This window comes from Ursus arctos, unplaced genomic scaffold, assembly GCF_023065955.2.
Source record: "Ursus arctos isolate Adak ecotype North America unplaced genomic scaffold, UrsArc2.0 scaffold_12, whole genome shotgun sequence".
In the NCBI taxonomy this organism is placed as follows: domain Eukaryota; kingdom Metazoa; phylum Chordata; class Mammalia; order Carnivora; family Ursidae; genus Ursus; species Ursus arctos.
The window spans coordinates 55,260,318-55,282,311 of record NW_026622786.1 but is presented as its reverse complement, the minus strand read 5'-3'; the positions used below and the strand labels follow the sequence as shown (position 1 = coordinate 55,282,311).

Genomic DNA, 21,994 nt, shown 5'->3' with positions numbered 1-21,994 from the left:
GCTGAGGACAAGTCAGTCCTTCGGCTGAATCCATAAGGACTCGTCTCCAAGTATCCTCTTCTTCAAGTCAAACAGTCAGTTCTCATGTAATACCCCTTATTAGCTCTGTGACATTCTGCTAAACATGCCGCAAAAATGCTTAGCTCAGGAGAGAACATTAGTGGGCAGCACAGAGATGAGAAGGCAGAGTCAAAAGCCTGGTCCAAACTTCAGTTCTTGGGGAATTACTTAGCTTCCCTGTATCTCATCATCTCTACAGTGGGAATACTAATAGCAAGGTGAGATTCTGGTGAGACCTGACTAATTTATACATATAAAGTGCTTTGAACAATGATGACTATTCAATGTATACTGAATATTGTAGCTATTATCTTTGTGGAAACACAAAATAGAACCGAAGCCCCATAGTGGAAGCTGATTTGTCTGGGCACACAGGAGGGGCTCCACAAATTCTCTGTGCCTGACTGATTGCTTGGTTCTAAGGGTAATGGGCCCTGGGGACAAAGTTACAAAATAGTAGTAATTCAATTTGCTCACTTCAACCACTGTTTTTTGCGCACCTATGTGTTGGTTGCTAAGCTAGATCCTAAGGACACAGAGATTAATCAGGTACAGCCCGCCCTCAGAAAATGCATGGTAGGGGCGCCTGGGTGGCTCAGTCGTTAAGCATCTGCCTTCAGCTCAGGGCGTGATCCCAGGACCCTGGGGGTCAAGTCCCGCATCGGGCTCCCTACTCTGCTGGGAGCCTGCTTCTTCCTCTCCTACTCCCCCTGCTTGTGTTCCCTCTTTCGCTGGCTGTCTCTCTCTGTCAAATAAATAAATAAAATCTTAAAAAAAAAAAAAAAAGAACTGCATGGTAAAGTAGGAGAAACACCAATAGGTACAATGTGGTGTGCCAAGGATGGTAACAGATACGTGCCCAAAAGGCAGCCTTCCTGACTTATTTTCCCAATTTCTTCAGGAGAAGAAGGACCCTAATTCTGCCTTGGAAGGAGAGGGATGACTTCACAAAAGTGACATAAGATTGGGCATAAAATGAACAAACAGGAATTTGCCAGAACAAGAGGGTGAAAGACATCGTAGATGTTTATGTCCAAGATGGCCACCATCACTTCCCACCCTCTCTATACAGGCAAAGGAATCCCACACCGAGAGGCGGAGTCTATTTCTCCACCCCTTTGAATCTGATCTGGCCTGTGACTTTGACCAAAATAATATGGTAGAAATGATACTGAGAGAATTTCAAGGCTAGGTCATGAGAAGCCTGTAAGTTCCACTCAGTAGGAGGTCAGATGCCATATACCAAGTCCAACTCCCCTGAGACTGCCGTACTGTGAGAAAGCCAAACAGTCCCATAGAGGGAGATGTGGAAAGAGGGAGAGAGCTTCCTCACCAGCCCAGGCTGTTCCAGCCATCCTAGCCCAGGCTCCAGGCGTGAGCCTTCAGAGGACTCCAGCCTCAGCCATTATCTGATTTCAATGACAGGAGGGACTCTGAGTGAGAACCACCCTCCTAAGCTGTGTCAGTAATATATCCTTGTTTTCAGCCACTGGGTTTTGTCGTGTTTGTAATGCAGTAATAAATAGCCAGGACAGATTCCAGACACACGTTGGAGAATGTGCAAAGGCACGGAGGTATGAAGTGCTACAGTATTCTGGGGTTCTGTAAGTGCCGGTGATGTGGCTGGAGCGCCAAGTGTGGTAGGGAAGGCTGAACAGGAGAAGGAGACCGTTGGGAAGGTCAGAAAGAACCAGGTCTTGGGCAGCTTGCATGCACACCAACAAGCCTTGACTCTACTCCCCAGGTAATCAACGGTAGCGTCACAAAGAGCGTCCTCACAGAGGACTGGAAGAAGGACAAACCAAAGGCCCTGAGACCATCTGGGAGCCTGCTGACATGCTCCAGGTAAGAGAAGCTAAAGGCACTGAAGGGAAGGGGACCAGTTAAGGAAAAGGTGCAAATGATGGCGCTACCTGGGGTAGCTTCTTGGGGTTGCTTTTCCCCTAAAGGTGCTGGCATGCTAGGCCCGAGCTCTTCCCTCTCTCCTTTCGGTCAGTGCCACGTGCTGTCTGGTGGCCTTCTGTGCTTAGAGAAGTACAGTTATCCCCAAAGAACTAAACAAAGCCAACTAGACACGTGCAGGCTGGCGTTGTGCACACTGACACAGTCAAGACTGCCAGGCTCGATGCTCAGGAGAGCCATAGGGCCTGTGGGCAGTTACACCACGACCGTGGCAGGGGACAGAGGGAGGCACTGGGCTGACCCACAGGGTGGTCCTTGCTGGGTTCCACTGTTTCTGTGGCAGGGACCTGAACTTCAGGCAGTAAGGAGTGAATACTTCTCAAGCCCCGCCAAAACACCAAATTTCACTTCACCCACACTTACTTACTTACTTACTTACTTACTTATTTATTTATTTATTTGCCAACCTGCTGTCCCCCAAAGAGGCACACTGGTAGTTTTAGTAAGTGAGAGTTATTGCTGTCCATTAGATTTCCAGGCTATTCTCAGCTGTCCTCTTAGGCCTCCTGGTTGACTCAGCAGCCTCCTGGATTACAGGGACAGGCCAAATCAGGAGATATTTGTCTAAAGTTAAGTAGAGAGCAGATTTATGACCTGGAAGGCAAAGAACTCTCCTAAAGGAGAGGCTGCATTATTTATCTGCTTATTGCCTCAATTCAATTGAGGCTGATTTACCTGGTGGCCTCTGGGAGCGGGTCCAGAGCACAAATACAAGAATAGCATCAAATAAGAAAGAGCAGATTCAAAGGCAAAATCTTCCACAAGGGAGACTGAAGGAAACCAAAGGAGTCTGTGAGACGGAGCAGCTATCCAGGATGATGGGTTTCATAGGTGCTTTCCTAAGCTAGGCACGCACGCGCACACACACACACACACACACACACACACACACACACACACAGAGCTGCTCCACCTGCCACCCACCACTGTGTTCCTTCTCTTCCTCCCAGTGTAAAAGGAATGCTGGACCTTGCATGAGAGCGTTGATCTGATACGCCAGCAGACCTGTGCTCACATTTGGCTCTGCTCCTCTTAATTCTACCTGGTGACAGGTATGAAGGAGCTCAGAATTCCGGGCACTGGGCCAGGGCAAGAATTAATTAAGAGGACCATCTCTGCTCAAAATGAGCTTCTGATCGGATAAACGAACATATAGCCGGACTGGCTGGATTTGAATCTTGGGTCTGTCATTTCCTACTTCGGTGATTCTGGGCAGATTATTGAATTTCCTTATGCCTCAGTTTCTCCATTTGTAACATGTAATAATAATACATAACTTACAGAGTTGTTGTAGTTGTTAGTGTGAATGCGATAGAGAGAACATGGCGCAGGTACTCAAGAAAGGCAAGACGGGCTGGTTCTGAGTGGGGCAGGGGAGGATTCACTGAGGGTATGCTCGTTCTTCGGAATATTTAGCTCTGTGTTAGAATGACAGCCTCAAGAGTCCAAGAAGATAATTCTGGAGGAACTGAGGAAATGAGTCAGGGGAGAAGAAAAAAGTAAGATTTATAGGTTCAGTGGTACCTAGGATTCCCTACAGAGTCTTGGTCTGAAAGCGCGCCAGATAACCAGACCCTTGGAAATGACCCGCAAACACTGTCATGAGCCTAAGACTCACATACCGATGCAAGAAAGGGGCTTAGAAGGGGCCTACGGAAGGGAGATGCCACCATGATTATCTTGAGGAACACAGTGACGTTCAGCAGGTGAGCTAATGAATCAGAGGTATTTAATGCGTGAAAGAAAAGTCTAAAAGCCTATACTCGGTTTCTGAAGGAAATAGGAAAGACAGAAACTATAGAGAAAGAGGCCGAAAACACAGCCGGAAGGAAGGGAAATTTAATGAGCCTCTTCAGAAGGCCAAGACAGCGACAGAAGCTTTTCCCTCTTCTGCCTTTATTTCGTTGAGGGGAGGGGTGCCTTTCTGGAGCTAGCTGTGGAGGAGCACAGCAGGGCTGAGGCTGCTGAGCGGGGACAAATGAGGCAGGCAGGAATGACAGGCCCCCGGGGCATGAAGAGAATGAGCTGGTGTTCTGTGGGACCACTTCCATGAAAAGGCAGCTCTCTGGGGAGAAAGGCAGACTCTTGAAATGCACAGTGACTACATTTGGAAAGAAGGAAGACGCAGGGCTGGGGCTGCTGTCTGGTCCCTGAGACCCCAGTGAAGGGTCATGTGGTTCAGGGAGATTATGGCACTCCTGTTTCCCGACATTTGGTGATCTGGAAAGAGCGTTTTGTTAGAAGTCAGATGGGGGCGGAGGGGCAGGGGTGCCTGGCTGGTTCAGTCGGTGAAGCATGTGACTCTTGATCTCAAGATTATGGGTTCGAGCCCCATGTTGGGTATAGAGATGACTTAAAAATAAAATCTTAAAAAAAAAAAAAGAAGTCAGGATCAGAGACCAGTCTATGACCTTCAGTAAGTTTCCTGGGCAGGGGATGAGGGGAGTATTCATGAAAACATTTGTTGTTACTCAACGACTTTGCATGCATTATTTCATTTAGTATTTTACCAACCTTATAAAGTAGGTATTAATACCTGCTTATAAACGAGATGTGGTAGACTGTTTGCAGAAACAGCCACAATCATACCCCACTCTTGGACCCTCCCCTCCCACACTGACCCTGAGCTTGGGCTTGTGACCTGCTTTGGCCAGTGGGGCAGCAGCAAGTGTGACATATGCAGAGACTTGAAAATTGCTGGCACATTGGGGTTTGTCTGTTTTTGCTGTGCTTGGAACCCTTCTGCCAGCATGTGAATAGGCCCCAGCTAACCTGTTGCATGATGAGAAACACATGGCCAAATCATCACCTGTGCCCCAGGTGAAATGGAGTCAACCAAAAGACATGTAAGTGGCCATTCTAAACCCTTCAGCCAAGTCATCCAGAAGACTATGCTGGCCCAGCCCAGAAAAATGGCCCAGACAACCCACAGAATCTTTCCAGAAATAGTAAATGTCTTTATTTTAGGTCAGTAAATTTTGAGTGGTTTGTTACACAGCAAAGCTAACTGATACATGAAGAGACGAGGCTCAGAGGAGTTAAATAACAGGAGAATCACCCAGGTATGCATGGAGGCTCTTTCACCATATTGTGCCTCTTTCTCAGATCTCAAATTCCTCATCCTTAAAAGGAGGGTAATGAGTGAGAGCATCTTGCTCCCTTCTTGGTGCTTGGAAGAGATGAAAAAACTGTCCAACAATTCCAGAAGTTGGACATAAACCATAAGGCTTCATTCTTATCCTCTACTGCTCTACTTTCTCTTGTTCATACCTAAAATACATAGTTTGGGTCTCCCACCACTGCCTATGTGGGGAATGTCTCTTGTGTGCCTCCCTTAGGCTGTTTCTAGGATCTATGGTAGCAATCCTTTTCCAACCCAAGTGCTCACTTTAGACCAGGTTATACAGAGCAGCCTGCCTACCATCTGTCTTCTCCATCTTAGGGAATGCAGACTGTCAGTCTCTCAGGTACTCTTCATCCGATAAGTCTGTACAACTCCAAGAGTCCTGAAAGAAAGAAGGGCAGTTAGCGTTAAGTATGGAGGCAATATCACCCCAAAGAACTCCCATCCCTGCCTTTCTCCCAGGGGTGCCTGGGAGCTCCACACTCCTCCAAGAGTGTGTCCCATCCTGGGCATATCTTCACAGGATGTTAGCGATGGTCAACACCAAAGGAAGTATTTGGCCCAACCCCCTCACTTGGCATTATTGAGCGGTGATGAAGAAACTGAGGCACAGAAGTTAATTGCTTTTTTGTGGGGCCTCTCAGCATTCTCTCAAAGGGGGTAGAGCCAGGCCCAGAGCTCTGACAACCAGCATGGTACTCCTTCCACAACATCAGAAGCTGTAATCTTCTCCCCTCCGTCATGGTGAAAGAATTCGAATCCATTTTTGGGGGAAAAAATGGAATCAGAGTACCTGTAAATGATGTGTGACATCCCAATCAGATTCAAAACAGGTGTGAGATCATTGCAAGTACTGAGGAGGCACTGGTCCTCAGATGTCTGACCTTGGGCAGGGCAGGGCAAGTTCAAGCTGGGTGCTCCAAAGACATCAGAACTATTCAAGCGGAAGACTGTCCTGACTGAATTAGGATACCTTGAGATTTGATCATAAATTCTCCCCAAAGTTTTAATCCATTCCCAGGACTCTTTCTTTGAATGGTAAACAGCCTGGCTCCTGCCCCCATTATAATAAATCACCCAGGAAATTGTCTTTTTATGATTGTAACTCCACACACATCATAACAATGAATTATCTGACACCTCAGCTGTGGATGCAGGGTTGTTTCAGGAATTCCAATGTGCTTGACAATGAATTCCAGACCAGAGAAGCGTGTGGGGGATGAGGGAAGGGTTGGGGGAAACTGGGAGTAAGAGATGGATGAGGGGTGGCCTCCAACAACCCAGGATGGAAAAAAGGGGAACAAACAAGTAAACTGGGGAAGAAGGCTGGGAAATATGAGGCCTACCAAATGAAAGGAAGTCTAAAGTTTGCCCAGCAAAATTTCATGTACCCTCTCTGTGTGAGCGCTCCTAACCACATTCCAATGCAGCTGCCAGAGGGGCCTTTCCCTGTGCAAGTGTGACAGAGCCCGGAAGGGCAGGCCCGGGTTCTAGGTGCAGAGGCAGTCCTTGCAGAGGGAATGCCAACATGAGTACCTCACCCACTTTGGGGGCAACAAGTACTTGAGTTTGGAGGTGGCATAGAGCTGGAGTAGAGAGGCGCTGGGGAGAAGTAGGACACAAGTGGCTACTAAGGAGGCAGCAAGTGGAGAGATCTGGAAGGTTCTAACCTGAGGAGAGGGAGGTTTTCTCTTGCTAGAAAGAAAAGGTTCCGAAACCACCTAAGTGTCCATCAGTAGATGAAAGGGTAAAGAAAGTGTGGTAAAGGGCAACCCTCTCGGGTCCCTTCCGTCTTTGGGAGGTTTATATTGTCACTTTAGCATAGCTCAATAAACCTTGCTTTGCTGCCCACCAAAAGAAAAGAAGGAGTGTGGTAAATATATGCAATGAAATACTGTTCAGCCATGACAAAGAAGGAGATCTTGGCCATTTGTGACAACGTGCATGGATCTTGAGGGCACTATGCTAAGTGAAATAAGTCAGAGAGAGACAAATAGCATATGATCTCATTTATTTGTAGAATCTAAAAACACCCGATTTCATGGGTACAGAGAACAGATTGGTGGCTGTCAGAGGCAGGGGGTGGGGGGTGGATGAAATGGGTGATGGTGGTCAAACGGTACAAACTTCAGTTATAAATAAATCATAGAGATGTAGAGAGTAGATCTTAAAAGTCTTCATCATAAGTGTGATGTGTATATGTGTACACACACACACATATACACAATGGACTATCACTCAGCCATCAAAAAGAGTGAAATCTTGCCATTTGCAACATGGATGGACCTAGAGGGTATAATGCTAAGTGAAATAAGTCAGTCAGAGAAAGATAAATACCATATGATTTCAGTCATGTGGAATTTAAGAAACCAAATAAACAAAAAAGAGACAAACAACAGACTCTTAACTGTAGAGAACAAACAGATGGTTACCAGAGGGGAGATAGGTTGGGGGTTGGGCAAAATAGATAAAGGGGGTTAAGAGCACACTTACCACACTGAGACTGAGTAATGCTTAGAATTGTTGAATCACTATACTGTACACCTGAAACTAATGCAATACTGTATGTTAATCAAACAGGAATTTTTTAAAAGTTCTGGTAAAAATAGTTTGTAACTATGTAACTGTGTTACATAGCTTGTAAGTATGGCTGCAGATATTAACTAGACATACTGTGGAAGCCATTGCACACTGTATAAAAATATCAAGTCATTATGTTGTACACCTAAAACCAATACAATATTATATGTCAGTTTTGTCTCAATTATCTCAATTTCAAAAAAAATTTTTTTTTTTAAGAAAAGCAAGAGAGGGTTTCCGGGCAGAGCACACCGCAGCTGATAATGCCGCAGGTCGGCAGTCTGCAGTCGGTGGGGGAGCCTACCAGATGCTGGTGGGCAGGAGAGGCTTGGCAGCTTCAAGGTGAAGTCTGGGGAAGAGAAGGGTGAGGACACGAACCCTGAGCTCGGCCCCTCAGCCTGTCTCTCCATTGTCATGGCTTCTCCTCTCCCTTCTGCTCCCTTCTTCTTCACACCCCATATCATTTCTGAGCAACAGGCAGAGTTCAAAGCACTTGACATGCTCGAATTCTTTCATGCAATCCTCACCATAACCCCAAGGAGATTATTATTATTGTCCCATTTTTCAGGTAGGGATACTGAGGCTGAGAAAGTTTCTAGGCCTGCCAAAGGTCACAACACAAGCAGGTGTCAGTCAGAGCAGGATTTGCCTTCAAGTCTAGCCGACTCCAATCATGTCCTGGGAAGTGATTTGTAAACATTTGCCCAGCCTCAGTGCTGTGACTGATCCTTAGCTCTCTCTGAGGCGGGGCGGGGGGGGGGGATATTCCTGACTTTGATGCTTCTCTGCTTCTCCCACAAGTATTCGCAAAAGCCTCCTGGGACAGATAAGGAGAATACTCTCTTGTAAGGCCTCTTGGCCAAAGGTGTGTGTGATCTGCTTCTTCAAGACCGACACTGAGCAACAAGGCTCCTTGTAAGCAAAAGGGAGCCACCTGGGTGCAGATGGATCTTTGACACAAACTCTCCCACCTTGGAGAGTTCAGTCACACTCACTGCCTTTGGTCTGAGTTAGGATTCAGCCCTTAATGTACCAAATTCTAGGTCGTCAGATAATTATGCAGCACACATTAGGTCAAATTGCACTAAAAAGAACTCTACAGAGGGGCATGTGGATGGTTCAGTCGGTTAAGCGTTCGACTCTTGGTTTCAGCTTGGGTCATGGTCTTAGGTTTGTGGGATCAAGCCCCGCATCAGGCTCTGCACTCAGGGCAGTCTGCCTGAAGTCTCTCCCTCTCCCCCTCCCCCCTCCCCCCTGCTCTCAAATAAATCTTTAAAAAAAAAAAAAAGAACTCTATGGAGATTTCTAATAGATCTTTTAGACTTGAATTTTACTGAAATTCATCATTCCAAGGTTACAGAAATTAAATGGAGCTGACACCCCAACTCTCTGAAGAAGAGGGCTTAGCAAGCTTTCACTCAAAAGGTGTAGACACAAGAAGGAAAGGAGGGAACTGTCATGCCCACTTCCCGCCACTGGTACCCTCACCCACCCCAGCCTCCTTTTGTACTCTGGCCACAGTCATGGTCCTGCGGGGTGGATAGCTTAGAATTTAGCTAAGGGTGTATGTTCGATGTGATTTGGCGAGTGGAATTGAAGAAAAGTGTCCACATCAACACATGCTACTTTGCAATACAACAGAATATGGAAATTAGCTTTATTGGGCAGAATTCCCCTTTCAAATGGAATTTTCCAACCTTCTGAAGCACTAAAAATTTTGACAAAAAGCAATTTATTACTCAATGCCATTAGGTTGTATCCTCTGGATCAGAACCTTACAATACCTAGTGTCGTTATGTAACTTTTCATTTGTTTATGGCCTCTCTGATCAAGAATGCTCAGTTCCATCCCAGCCTCTCTCACTGGCTCATCATATTCTAGATGTTTCAAGTATATACAGCTTTCTCTCTCTCTAGCTCTTCTCCCCTCCTACTCTGTGAGCTTGTGAAGGTCAAAATTCCTGCAGGACTCATCTCTGGCCCCTTCACCCCCCCACCTCCACACCCCCACATCATAACATGTGGCAGACACTCGGCTCATGGTAGCATCTCTGAGTTACAAACGTGAGATCGAAGGCACAAAGAGGCTCTGTGGCCAGTCCAAAGATATGCAGTTAACTTGGGTAGCACAGTTTGTGTGACTCCATCCCTCCACACTACTTCTCAAAGCCAACGGGCAGTGAAGAGATGGAGACTGAGGCTGCCCGTTCAAAATCCACCAAAGACGCAGTCACTCTGACAGCCCATGTGTAACTACCAGGCCGCATTAGGAACAGTTCCGATCTCCCCCAGTCAGCCCGACTCCTGCAGGGTGTGCCTACACCTTCTCCCTCTCCACAGTCATCCCTTTTATGATGCCGTTTACAATCTCATTCCTAACCTCAAATCCGAATACAAAGAAACCTTCCTGTACTTAGTCCTGAAACTGAAACCTAGTTCTGTACTTTTACTCTCTTCAAACCTCTCTTTATTCTGCAATAATAAAAATGCCGTATTTCATCCTAGAGCAGGCTGCATGCCAAAGTAAATAGCACCTTGGATTTCCTTGAAAAGAAAGCTTGGCTCCAAGCACGGCCGTATTGCTACAATAATTCTTGGAGAATTCAACCTTACAAAGTCAAATATTTAGCAAGGTAGTGCACCAAACAGCAACCTCGTCCATCCGTGCACCATCACTGGCAAAGACAAAGCACTCTTTCCAAAAGACAAAAAAAAAAAAAAAAAAAAAAAAAAAATTAAGCGTACCTCTTACGGATCCTGCCAAAATGATGAGAGCTTCCCGTTTCCCCATTCCAGGGCCCCATGCCTCCCAGTGTAAATGTGCCCTGTGCCGAGAAGCAGGAGGCATCTGACGGTGCTGCTTAGCATCCAGAGGGCTGAAGCCCAAGCACCCGGGAAGGGGAGCCGCACTCCTGAAAAGGACTCTGCCTATGGAGTTCTCCAGCTGGCTCACTTTCCGCCGACCCAGGAAACAAAGAGATAACTCCTTCTCAATAAATGACACATGAACACAACCTCATTAACTCCGTTCTCACATTGTTCGGCAAGTGTCTGTCGTTTTTGCCTGCAATGCAGCAGCTGAATCTCGAGCTTTGCAAAGCAGGGAAAACTGTCAGGAGGAAAGCTGTAGCCACATTACCTTGCCTGGCATCCTCCCCCTTCCATCGCCCGGAGCGAGAGGAGTCAGCTCCCCGCCGAAAGCAAGGTGCTGGCCGCTGGACCAGAGCTGATGGCTCGTGAGTTCAGCACAGCAGCACTGGCTTCCCAGCTGTTAAAAGATTTGGTCAGGTGATCCGTGACCTTGCTGGAAAAGCAAGTACTGACTTCCTCTTCACTCCCGGGAAGAGGGGAGTAGGGTCAGGCAGGAATTCAATGCTCAATAAGCTGATACCCAATCTTGCAGGAAGAGGGAAGAAAGCTCAAATCCTTCATTGGAAAGTTAGTTCCCAGAGCTAAAGACACCAAGACAGCACACACCTTCCTCCCCCGACTGCCCCAACTCCGGGGGCTTCTCCGAGGTGTCATAATTAATTATGCTTTTCCTTCTCCCTGCAGCTTGAGTGGCTCATGAATAAAATTGTTCCTAATGAGGACACGGGAATTGTCCTTAGGAGAGGGGTGCACCTTCCAGGGGTGCATCTCTTTCTTCTAGGCTCTGCTTTAGAAACTTCCTCCTCCACCAACATCCTGGGGTCCCACAACCACGCAAAGCTTCCGCAAGCAGTCTCAGGGCTGGCTGCCCTGGTCAGTGACTGGAAGTCTGCTGGGGCAGAGCAGGAAGATAAAACGATCAGTGAGATCCCAGGACTAGACCGGCAGCTCCTGCTTCCTGCCACTTTACCAGTCTGACTCCCCAGGACCAAAATGCACCCTATTCTGGCAGCAAGAGAAAAGCAAGGAGATACCTACTATAAGGATCCGGCTCTGGGCAGGGTTTCTAACTGCAGCACGGACCAGTGAGTTCAGAAGGGCAGGTGCAGGAGCCAGCGAGAAGGCAGCTGTGGAGGAGGACGGTCTCAGATGGTCTCAGGCAAGCATTCTGAAGAGTCTCAGCCAGCTCACTGCAGCCACTGCTCTTTGGAGCAGAGGCAGGTGTGAGGCTTGCGTTCAGAGGCACCAAGTTCTCCAAATCCAGCACCACGACTGGACCTGAAGGAGACACAGTGGGGTGGGTGTGGTCAAAAGGAGCCAGGAGAGCATCTGGGCTCCTGTACGCAGGCTTAGCAAAAACATGTTAGGGACCTCGTCCCCTTTACCTTCCGTGAGCCCTAGCCCAATGAGGCTGTCCTGGGAAATGAAGCTCCATCATAAGACCTGTCAAAGCAGCTTTGACCTTCACAGACACGGCCTGTCAAGATGTGCTTCAAAGGCCAGGGCAGATTCCTGCCTCACCCACGCTGTGATTGATGCCAGAGCTGAGCGCCACCCTGAAATGCTGCTGCGTCCAGCCCAATACACTTGGGAAGCACTTCATATTCTGCATCCCATTTACCCTCAAACCAGCTCGAGGCAGCCAGAGGGGGATGAGCATCCCCATTGGACAGGAGAAGAAAATGAGGCAGACAGTCTAAATGACTTCTCTTGGCTCACCCTAGAGTGAATCTGGATTAAAATGAATATTCTTGGATAGAATTCTGTGTTTTTCCTACTACACTGGATCACACTCCTTATTTTCCTTGAAAGATTCTAGGGCATCTTGTTCAAGAGGGAGGTCAAGAGACTTACCGAAGGGCCCAGGTGGATGTGAGGGACAAGGAGATGGAACAGCAGTACACACTTTTCTCAACTGCTGAAAGTATTTTTCTGTGTTAACTGAGTACACAGACCAAACCGTCAGAATTAAAAAAAAAAAATTAGAAATATACCTTGAACTCTGAGGTTATACGGAAAAATATACCAAGGAGCAAGCTGCCTCTCTGATAGATTAAAATGGTCATTGACCATCTCCTCCAAATTGGCCAGAGAATGGCCAGAGGCTTGTGCCATTTCACCAGGACACTGGGAGAAAAAAAAAAGCTCTCCATTTCACTGGGTCCCATGACTTTTCAGCCACCCACTCTTCCCCTCTGGTTCATCTGTTTTCCTCTCCCACGGATAAGTTCTTCCTCATCCAATAGGGAGATGAGAGGTTTATTTCCAGACGTGTGCTTTTCTTGCAAGACCCACCATTCTTCGTGGAGCACTGGCTCGTTCCTGCCCCTCCCCCAAGCTCCACTCAGCATCGGCTCAAGAGCAGTGGCCAGCCTTCCTGCTTCCACTGCTGTTCGCCCTCTACTACGGCAGGCATCCCCCGAATTCTTTTTTTTTTTTTTAAAGATTTTATTTATTTATTCGACAGAGATAGAGACAGCCAGCGAGAGAGGGAACACAAGCAGGGGGAGTGGGAGAGGAAGAAGCAGGCTCATAGTGGAAGAGCCCGATGTGGGGCTCGATCCCATAACGCCGGGATCACGCCCTGAGCCAAAGGCAGACGCTTAACCGCTGTGCCACCCAGGTGCCCCCCCCGAATTCTAAATGCTACTCTGTGTCTCTGTCCCTAACCCGCCTCGCAGGCTACATGCTGCATCAAGTGTGTGAAACGGAACTTATCCACAACACTGATGGCTCTGAACACAGGTGACCTCTCCAGATACTTCCTTAAGTACCAAGGGAGGACATCTGCTTCTCTGGCAGGCTCCAGGCCTCTCATCAGATTTAAAAAAAAAAAAAAGCCGGCAGAATGAGGGAAGGAAGTACTAGCAGTGCCACTGATCAGCTTGGCCCAGATGCCAGGACAGAAGACCCACAGGAACAGAAGACACACATACTCCTAATCCCGGTTCCCCTCCTTCTTTCAGACCTCTTTCTGGAGAGAAGGAGCCCTTTCATTTCTCTGGGCTGGACCTGAGATGTTGGGACAGATGCTGTGCTGACCACTATGTCTCTAAGAGGAGGAGAGAGTCTTCTCTTTTATACCTTTCTAATTTGCCTCATTTCGCTCCACAGTCAAGCGGGAGGTGAGCAGAACCGGGAATGTTACCCTCCATTTTCCAGATGAGTAAACAAAGCTGGTTCCCCACGTTACAAAGCTAACAAAAGGCAAAGCCTCAACTTAAATTCAGATTTTCTGTCTCGCAGTCCAATACCCTTTCCTCACAGCCACACAGCCTGAACCGGGCCTGCAGGTGAGCACAGGAGATACCGGGACGCAAGCTTCAGGGTTGGTGCTGTCCACGCAGAAGGTGACTTCGCATTTAGGGAAGGTCTTCATGGAAAACTCCAACAACTCTCTAAGGGGTTGTGCTTCTTGTGGGAGGACCCCCTCCGTGGCCTCTGGGCCTTGCCATGTGTAGGAAACTGGCACATCCCCACCACTAGGCCTCACTCAGACAGAGGTCTTAAGATAATAGCCTATCTGAAGTTACCACGAAGCCACCCGGAGAATCCCTGGGACCACACACATTTATCCCCGAGAACTTTCCTGGCAAGCATCACTTGGCTGAGGGGACACTGATTCATTCCTTTTGCAGTTTAGACACTTCCAGCTTCTGGCCCAGGTCCCGTTTGCCCCACGATGGGAAAAGAGTGGACTCTCCAAGTCAGGCAAGATGGACATAGAGGGGAAAGGAGATGAAACTATCTTAAGAATGTGCCTTTTATCTAAGCAGTCCTTTAGGCTTTTGCACTTTGCTCGGGAAGGTCAGCTATTTGGCGGCCGGTGTGATTACCCGGGGTCCACGAGGAGCACACTCATTAGGTCTGCATGCCACTGAAACAGAGCCTCTCTGAGCAGACAGTTCCTGCCACGGCCACTCTGACTGAACACAACTGGACGGACGGAGAAGGAAATCATGCATGTGAGACCTGGGGGTGTAGCAGTTTGGGGGAGATCAGCTGTTCTGCAGACTGACCCTTAAAAGTGGGTGAAAATTTCTCCGGGAGGAAACAGGGCCAATTTCAGGGAGAGAGGAGGCTGCACTAACCAGCGAAAAGGGTTCCCCAGAGAAAATGGAAGGCATCAGAGCCCCAGGGAAAAAGACACCCCCAGAACGCGCTCAGTCTTTGACGCAAATGCCTTGTAAAATCCACACACCAAGAGACAAATGAGGAAGGAGGACGAGCAGGCAACTCAGAAAAGAAGAAATACTGATGGTTCGTATTTGAAAGATTTCTAACCACAGGAATTGATCAAAAAGGAGCTAGATAACGTCCAAATGCCATACTCTTTGTTGTCCCTACACTGTGCCAGTCACCCTAGGTCCATTCCATCCAATTTAATTCGCACAGTAACCCTATGAGGTGGTACCGTGCTTCCCATTAGCTGAGGCTTAGCGCAGTTTAGTTGCCCAGGTATCGACACTATACGCGTCCAGATTTGAATTCAGTGTATGAACCGCACGTAACCGTGGTACAACACAGACCTACAAGTTGGCGGGGGGATGTCTTTAAAGAAGGATCCTCAGTGTTAATAAGGGTGTGATGAGAAGGGGACACACCCTCCCCAGAAGATTGCGGCCAACGGGGCTGCTACGGCACCGACACCTCACCACATCTCCCGCCACGCTGCCGCCTCTTCCATGGCACAGGTTTCGTTTGTGCCCACGCACAGGCAATTGCCAAATCAAACACAACCAAATACAACGGTGAAGTAGGAAAATGAAAAGGTCACAGGGATATGTGATTTCTCTCCTTGGTTTAAAAAATCACTATCATGATATATTCTTGGAAAATAAAAACATCAGCTATTTGTGGGGTAAAAGGTGGGGAATCACCATAATCCTACCACCTCATGTCCAACTACTTTGTATACCTTAACATAATCAAAGGGCACATTCTGTGGTGGTGAAGAGTCTGGGCTCCAAGTTGAGAAGCCATTGCTGGAATCCCAGCTCTGCCACTGGCTGTGGAACTTTGAACAGATTGCTTAACCTCTCTGTGCCTCAGCTGCGTCAGGAAGTAAAGTAGGAAGAGTAATACACCCTACATGTCATGGAGGATTAGATATGATGAGGCATGTCAACCACTTAGAACCCAGGCTGGTACACAGGCTGTGTTCAACAATTAATAAATATATTAGCTATTAGTATAGTAATATAAATTCAATTGTGAATTTGATTTATATTTAAAATTCCATTACCTAGCCATTTTTACAATATAGTTATACCTGCCTTACAATGATTACCGTAAATGGTTATGCAAGGGTCCCCTGACTTAGGCCTTATTATCCAAACTCACTCCTTCCTGGAGGGCATTCCACGCCATCTTTAACTCTCCCTTCAATGCTACCACATCAGGCAGCCTGACAGGTGGGCCTCGGGGCAGGTCTCCAGGAGGACCCCATTCCAGGTGGCTGGAACCCAGCTGCCACATATGATGAATGGTTAAGAGCATAGGCTTTGAGGTAAGACAGACCAGGTTCAAATCCCAGCTCCATGACCCTGAGCAAATTTCCTTATTCAGCTAAGTACATGGTTGTGAGGACTGCATGAGATAAGTATGTAAAGTGTTTGTGCCAATGCTCCGTATATAATAAACAATCAGTAAATGTTAGGTCTGATTCCTTTGTAAACCCACAGTGTTTTAAGTGAGGGGAAGGCAGAGATTGTGTTTGATTTACTTATCACCCTATTCCAAACAGTTGATATGATAGGAACTCGACAAAAACGTGTTGAATCAGTGAATAAATACAACAGTGAATGGACGGACCATAGAAACTGTCAGAGCTGGAAAGGATTTTTTAAAATAGTTTTATTTGGATGTAGTCTACATGCCATACAATTTACTCACTTCAATTGGACGATTCAGTAGTTGTAGTATATTCAGATTTGAGCAAACATTGCCATCACCTAATTTTTAAAATTGTGGTAAAATACATACACCTAAGATAAAATTTACCATTTTAACCATTTGTAAGTGTAGAATTCAATGGCATTAAATACATTTGTCATGTTGTGTCACCATCACCACTATCTGTACCTTAAACTTTTTCATCTCCAGCATAAACTCTGTAACCCATTAAACAATTATGCCCCATTCCCTCTCACCCTGCTAACATCTATTCTACTTTCTGTCTCTGTGAATTTGCCTTTTCTAGGTACCTCATATAAATGGAATCATACAATATTTGTCCTTCTGTGTTATTTCATTTAGCATGTTTTCAAGGTCCATCCAAGGTTTAGCGTATATCAAAATTTTATTTCTTTTCATGGTTGAGTATTCCATTGTGTGTATGTGGCACGTGTGTTTATCCATTCATCCATTGGTGGACACTTGGGTTGCTTTCATCTTTTAGCTATTGTGAATAATGCTCCTATGAACATTGGTATACAAATATCTGTTCAAGTCTCTGCTTTCGTTTAGGAGTGAAATTGCTGGGTCATATGGTAATTCTATTTTTAACTTTTTGAAGAACCACCAAACTGTTTTCCAAAGCAGCTGTACCATTTTATTTTCCTACCAGCAGTACATAATGGTTCCAATTTCTCCATATCTTCACCAACATGTGGGAGTTTTTTTCCACTTAAAAAAGGTTATTATAGTCATCCTAGCAGGTGTAATAGGTGTGAAGTGTTATCTCCTTGTGGTTTTGATTTTTACTGACCTAATGACTGGTGATTGTTCAGCATCTTTTTTATGTGCTTTTATTGGCCATTCGTATACCTTCTTTGGAGAAATGTCTATTCAAGTCCTCTGCCCATTTTTGAATTGGCAAAATTGTTTTTGTTGTTGTTGAGTTGTAAGAGATCTTTCTGGGTATTAACCCCTTATCAAATATGTGACTGGCAAGTATTTTCCCCCATTCTGTAGGATGTCTTTTTGCTTTCTTGATAGTATCCTTTGATGCACACAGGTTATTCATTGTGATGAAGTCCTATTCATCTGAATTTTCTTTTGTTGCCGGTGCTTTGGTATCCAGGCCATGGAATCGGCGCCAAATTCATTGTCATGAAGATTTTCCTCAGTGTTTTTTCTTCTACAAGTTTTACAGTTTTAGCTTTATTTATTTATTTATTTTTTAAGATTTTATTTTATTTATTTGACAGAGACAGCCAGCGAGAGAGGGAACACAAGCAGGGGGAGTGGGAGAGGAAGAAGCAGGCTCCTAGCAGAGGAGCCTGATGTGGGGCTCGATCCCAGAATGCTGGGATCACGCCCTGAGCCGAAGGCAGATGCTTAATGACTGCACCACCCAGGCGCCCCAACAGTTTTAGCTTTAAAGTTGAGGACTTTGATATACCTCGAGGTCATTTTTGTATGTGGTTTAAGGTGAAGGTCCGGCTTTATTTTTTTGCATATGAATATTCAGTTTTCCTAGCACCAGTTGTTGAAAGGACCACAGCCTAATTTTAGAACATTTTCTTCACCCCAGAAAGAAACCCCATACATGGGATCTCATTTTTATAAGGAACTAGAAACATAAGTGAGTTATTGAGAGTTAATAAACTTTGGCATTCACAAACAAAAATTAGTTCATTATAAGAGTTTACTGAGAACATTAATTCTCTGTTCTACGAAGAAGTGTGACCTCCATCCCTCACTAAATAGCCCTGCAAAACCTCTGTGTATGCACACAGGCCAAGAGCTGGAATTCCCGCAATTCTCTGGAGGGCGCTTTGTTATTCATACAGAAGATATTGTTGCTTTTTTGGGCTAGCCAGCACTTTGTGAACACCCTTCCTATGCTTGGGTTATTTCCTTCCTTAGAGGTCGCACCTCCCCAAGGCTGAAACCAGCATTTGTGGTGCCAGCCTCCTTTAGTTAGGACTCAGGCATGGGACCTGTGAGAGGCACACAGGCCAGACCAGAAAGTGCCCTGGAAAAGGAAGGGCTGCAGGCAAGCGATTGTGGAGAGGGTGGTGGAGTGACTCGACATCCTTTAATGAATTCCTCTTCCCCATAAGCTTGCTAGAGTTGGTTCTGGTCTTTGCAACTATGACCCTTGACTGCTACAGTGCAGCCTCAGCATTGGCTTGGTTTTTAATTGCTTCTATTCTATTAATTTATATTGCTTGTAGATTACTTCCCAGAGTTTCTGTTGATTGTTTTGTCCTGAGTATTTGCTGCATGACCACGTTGCTTCTTTTTTGCTTCCCCTTTCATCCTTTGTTATTACAAATTGTTTCCCACTGCAAAGCAGGAGCCAGTGGGCTCCGTGGGCCACAGGGTCTTGTGCTTAGCCAAACTGGGCCACAGTCAAAAGAGCTTGGGAACCACAACTTGGAATAAACTAAGGAATTCAGCCTCATCTCCTCCCTCCTGGGTCACTTCTGTGAAAGCGTCTCCAGGGTAGGCACAGACACACCCTCCACAGTGCACCCACCCTCTCTGGGCAGCCCCCTGCTCTCAGCATCATTGTCCCTGGTCAGAATCCAGTGGGAGCCGTCACAGACATCTGCCTGGCTTCAGAACATGGGTTGCAGGTGCAGACACTTTAGGGCTTGCGTGGGCTGTGCCATCTGCCTCCTGGGTTGGGAGGAAGATTTATCTTGGCACAGCCTGCACATTCAAGAAAGTCAGTTAAACCAAACTGAGCCTGATAAGTAATCTCCAGACACCTGGGTGGAACCAGTGATGTTTCCAGATTTTTCAGGCAAGTTGAAAGGCTTTTTATTCTTTCACAAGGCCCTGCTTGCCCCTCCAGCAGGGACTAAGGAAGAGCAGGCCTATGTGATGTGGGTCAGACAAGGATGAGGAACACGCAGCCTCGGCAGCATGCAGCTGGATAAACGCTGGGCATCATCAGAAATGAACCAGAAAGAGGCAGTGAGAGAGGAAGGGCTCTGGAAACTTCTATCAACTTCAGCTTTTCCTTGAAGAAGATGGAGTTTATTGCCAATGCAGTATCAGCAGTACAAAGAAAGGTCATATACTGTTCTGGTTTGGGTTTTGTTTTGTTTTAATGTGGGTAAAGTCAGTAAGTAAGGGTGTCTCCAAAATTCACATCTCATGTTTGTATCACCCACAGCAGCTCAGAGATGTTATAGAATGGTCGGGCATTTGGAGCATAGCAGAGGCAGACTTTCATTAATTAAGTCTAACAACAAAGATAATAAAGTTCCTCACATCTTTTCTTCTAGCCCGATTAGGGGGCTTTTGTAAAGCAAGACCCCTCTTTCATGCTTCTGGGTGTGCAGGTAGCAAGTGATCAGTCACCCCTGCTGATTGTCTGCTGCTGGGAGCAGAGAAACAAAACAGGTCCTGGGACAGCATCTTCATTTACTAATGGGGAAGCTAAGGCTCAATGACTTGTCCATACCATACAGCAGGGCAAAGGTCAGATTCTATTTTCTAGACTCCTGATCGAGTGCTTTCCTTTAAAAGCTGATGGCAGTGGTCTGCAGTGTGGTATTGGAGGATATCAAATTGATTCGATTGGTTTCTTTAAAAACAATGTGGCTGGCGTCCCCAGGTTAAACGTGGGATAAGGGCATTATTGCGGTGAAGTGCGGTGAAGAGAGCCAGAGAACTAGACGTACTCCTGCTGGTGACCTTTCCTCGCAGCCTCTGGTCGCAGGGGAAGTATGATGAGTAGCAGTAGGAATAGTCACCAACACCTGTGAAGCACCTACTCTGTATGAGTCCTGTACTCATCCCCACTCAGCCCTGGAATAGCACTGTCACGACTCCCTGTAAACGAGCTACAGACGGCCACCTCATGGCCCGGCCTCAGCTCAAGGGCTGTGTTCAAGAAACGGCAGTTAGGTAGGAAAAAATGAATTGGAGGCAATCCAAACCTTCACTGCAGTCTCTAGAGAAAACACCAAAGGGGAAGTGCATTCTTAGCACAAGGCAAAGTCTTAACATTTTCCTTCCCTATCTCGGCTCTTCTCAGCATCTATTTCCAGCAAAGCAACTGTTCCAGCAGTGTGCTCTGCTCTCCATCAGCTCTTCCTTAAACCCTTCCACCTGGCTCTTCACTCATTCACCTCCCTCACCTCTGGGGTCTACTTACCCAGCCTCTGTCAGTCTCTCTCTCCCCTCATCACCAGGAATCTCAATAGTGGCTCCATTTGTCCAGTGCTTTCTCATCACTGTGTGACCCCAGTCTGCATCACAAGAGCCAAGAAAACTATGCTAGAAATTTTCTTAGAAGGGAATTACTTGAAGTCTCCACAGGCAAGGAAGTTTTGAATATTCATGTGTGTACGTTTTTAATTCCCTGACACACCCATTTTACTGATCACCAAACTGAAGCATCATCATCATCATAATTATATTGTTATTATTACAAATAATAATTATTATTAGCCAGACATTATCCGATATTGTACAGATGATAACTTATTTAATTTCACATTGAGTATAGTAGGTAGGTGCGCCTCTGTCCTTTTCACAGATGACAGGTGTGGGGCCACAGCTAGGAGGTGGCAGCACTAGAATTCAAACTGAGGTGTGTCTGGCTTTAGCGAGAGCAAGCTCTTGACCACAGTGTTCTCTGCCTTTAAGATTCTAGTTCTGTAACTGTCTATGAAGCAAGTTGCCAGTGCAGCTTAAATAGAAAAGGAAGGAACCAGATAGAAGGATTTAGCAAATGAAGGAGTCTTGGCATTAAATTGCATCACCAGCCATGCTCCTTAAATATCAGATGATTACTGAAATATAAACAACGTTGTTTGGTCATGCAATAGGTCTATAAATAAAGTAAATTTATTTGCAAAGGAATTAGCTAAGAAATGCTATTACTTTCTAATTAACTTAAAATTATTTAATCAATACAACACAATTACTTTTCAAATAATCTTTGAAAGTTCCAGGGAGTCTTGAGGTGTTTAACTGCTATTTAACCTGATAGCAGTGGTCAAGTTACACAGGTAACAGTTTTAGAGAAAATGCTCTTTGCAGATCTAGCACTCTGTCAAAATGTACATTAGAAAGACATATTTTCAGGCCAGATACAAGGGTTTTCAGTTACAAATTAAATTTGTTTCTCTGTTGTTCACCTGGGCATGGTGGGGGGGGGGGGCCGCTGCCCTGGCTGATGTAGGAATCCATGGGTCCTGCCTCATATAACTTGAGAGAGAGGTGTACCTCCTGCTGATGGGCCAGTTTCCCCAGAAGCAGAGAGATGCTGCTGCCAGGGACTCTGCAGAGGACCCAGTCCTGCCCGGATTTCCCCTAATGGCTCCCCCAGCTATAAACTGTGAGCCATCTTGGGCTAAGACTTGAGCCAGGAGTTTGCCTGGATCCCACTCAAATCCACTGTAGCTACTCAGAGGAACCCCTGAAGTGCAAATCATAAATGCAAAGGGAGCAAACAGTAGATACAAAGTCAGAATCTCTGGGGGGCAGG

At 46.3% G+C, this 21,994-nt stretch overlaps 1 protein-coding gene across 11 annotated transcripts in view; it reads right to left on the bottom strand.

The window, feature by feature from the left end:
• The window catches only part of KANK4 (KN motif and ankyrin repeat domains 4), a 72,688-nt gene that overhangs the window by 26,832 nt on the left and 23,862 nt on the right, over positions 1-21,994 (bottom strand). For 7 of the 11 annotated variants that reach the window (XM_048220356.2, XM_044383801.3, XM_057310612.1 and 4 more), the window contains exons 2-3: positions 11,635-11,874; positions 5,444-5,528 (exon numbers count right to left, since the gene is read on the bottom strand). In XM_048220356.2, the coding sequence (XP_048076313.1) occupies positions 5,444-5,459 (16 nt within the window). In that variant the 5' untranslated portion in view covers positions 5,460-5,528; positions 11,635-11,874. The remainder of the gene's footprint in view (positions 1-5,443; positions 5,529-11,634; positions 11,875-21,994) is intronic. The other 4 variants (XM_044383803.3, XM_048220355.2, XM_048220358.2 and 1 more) reach the window with 1 other exon arrangement.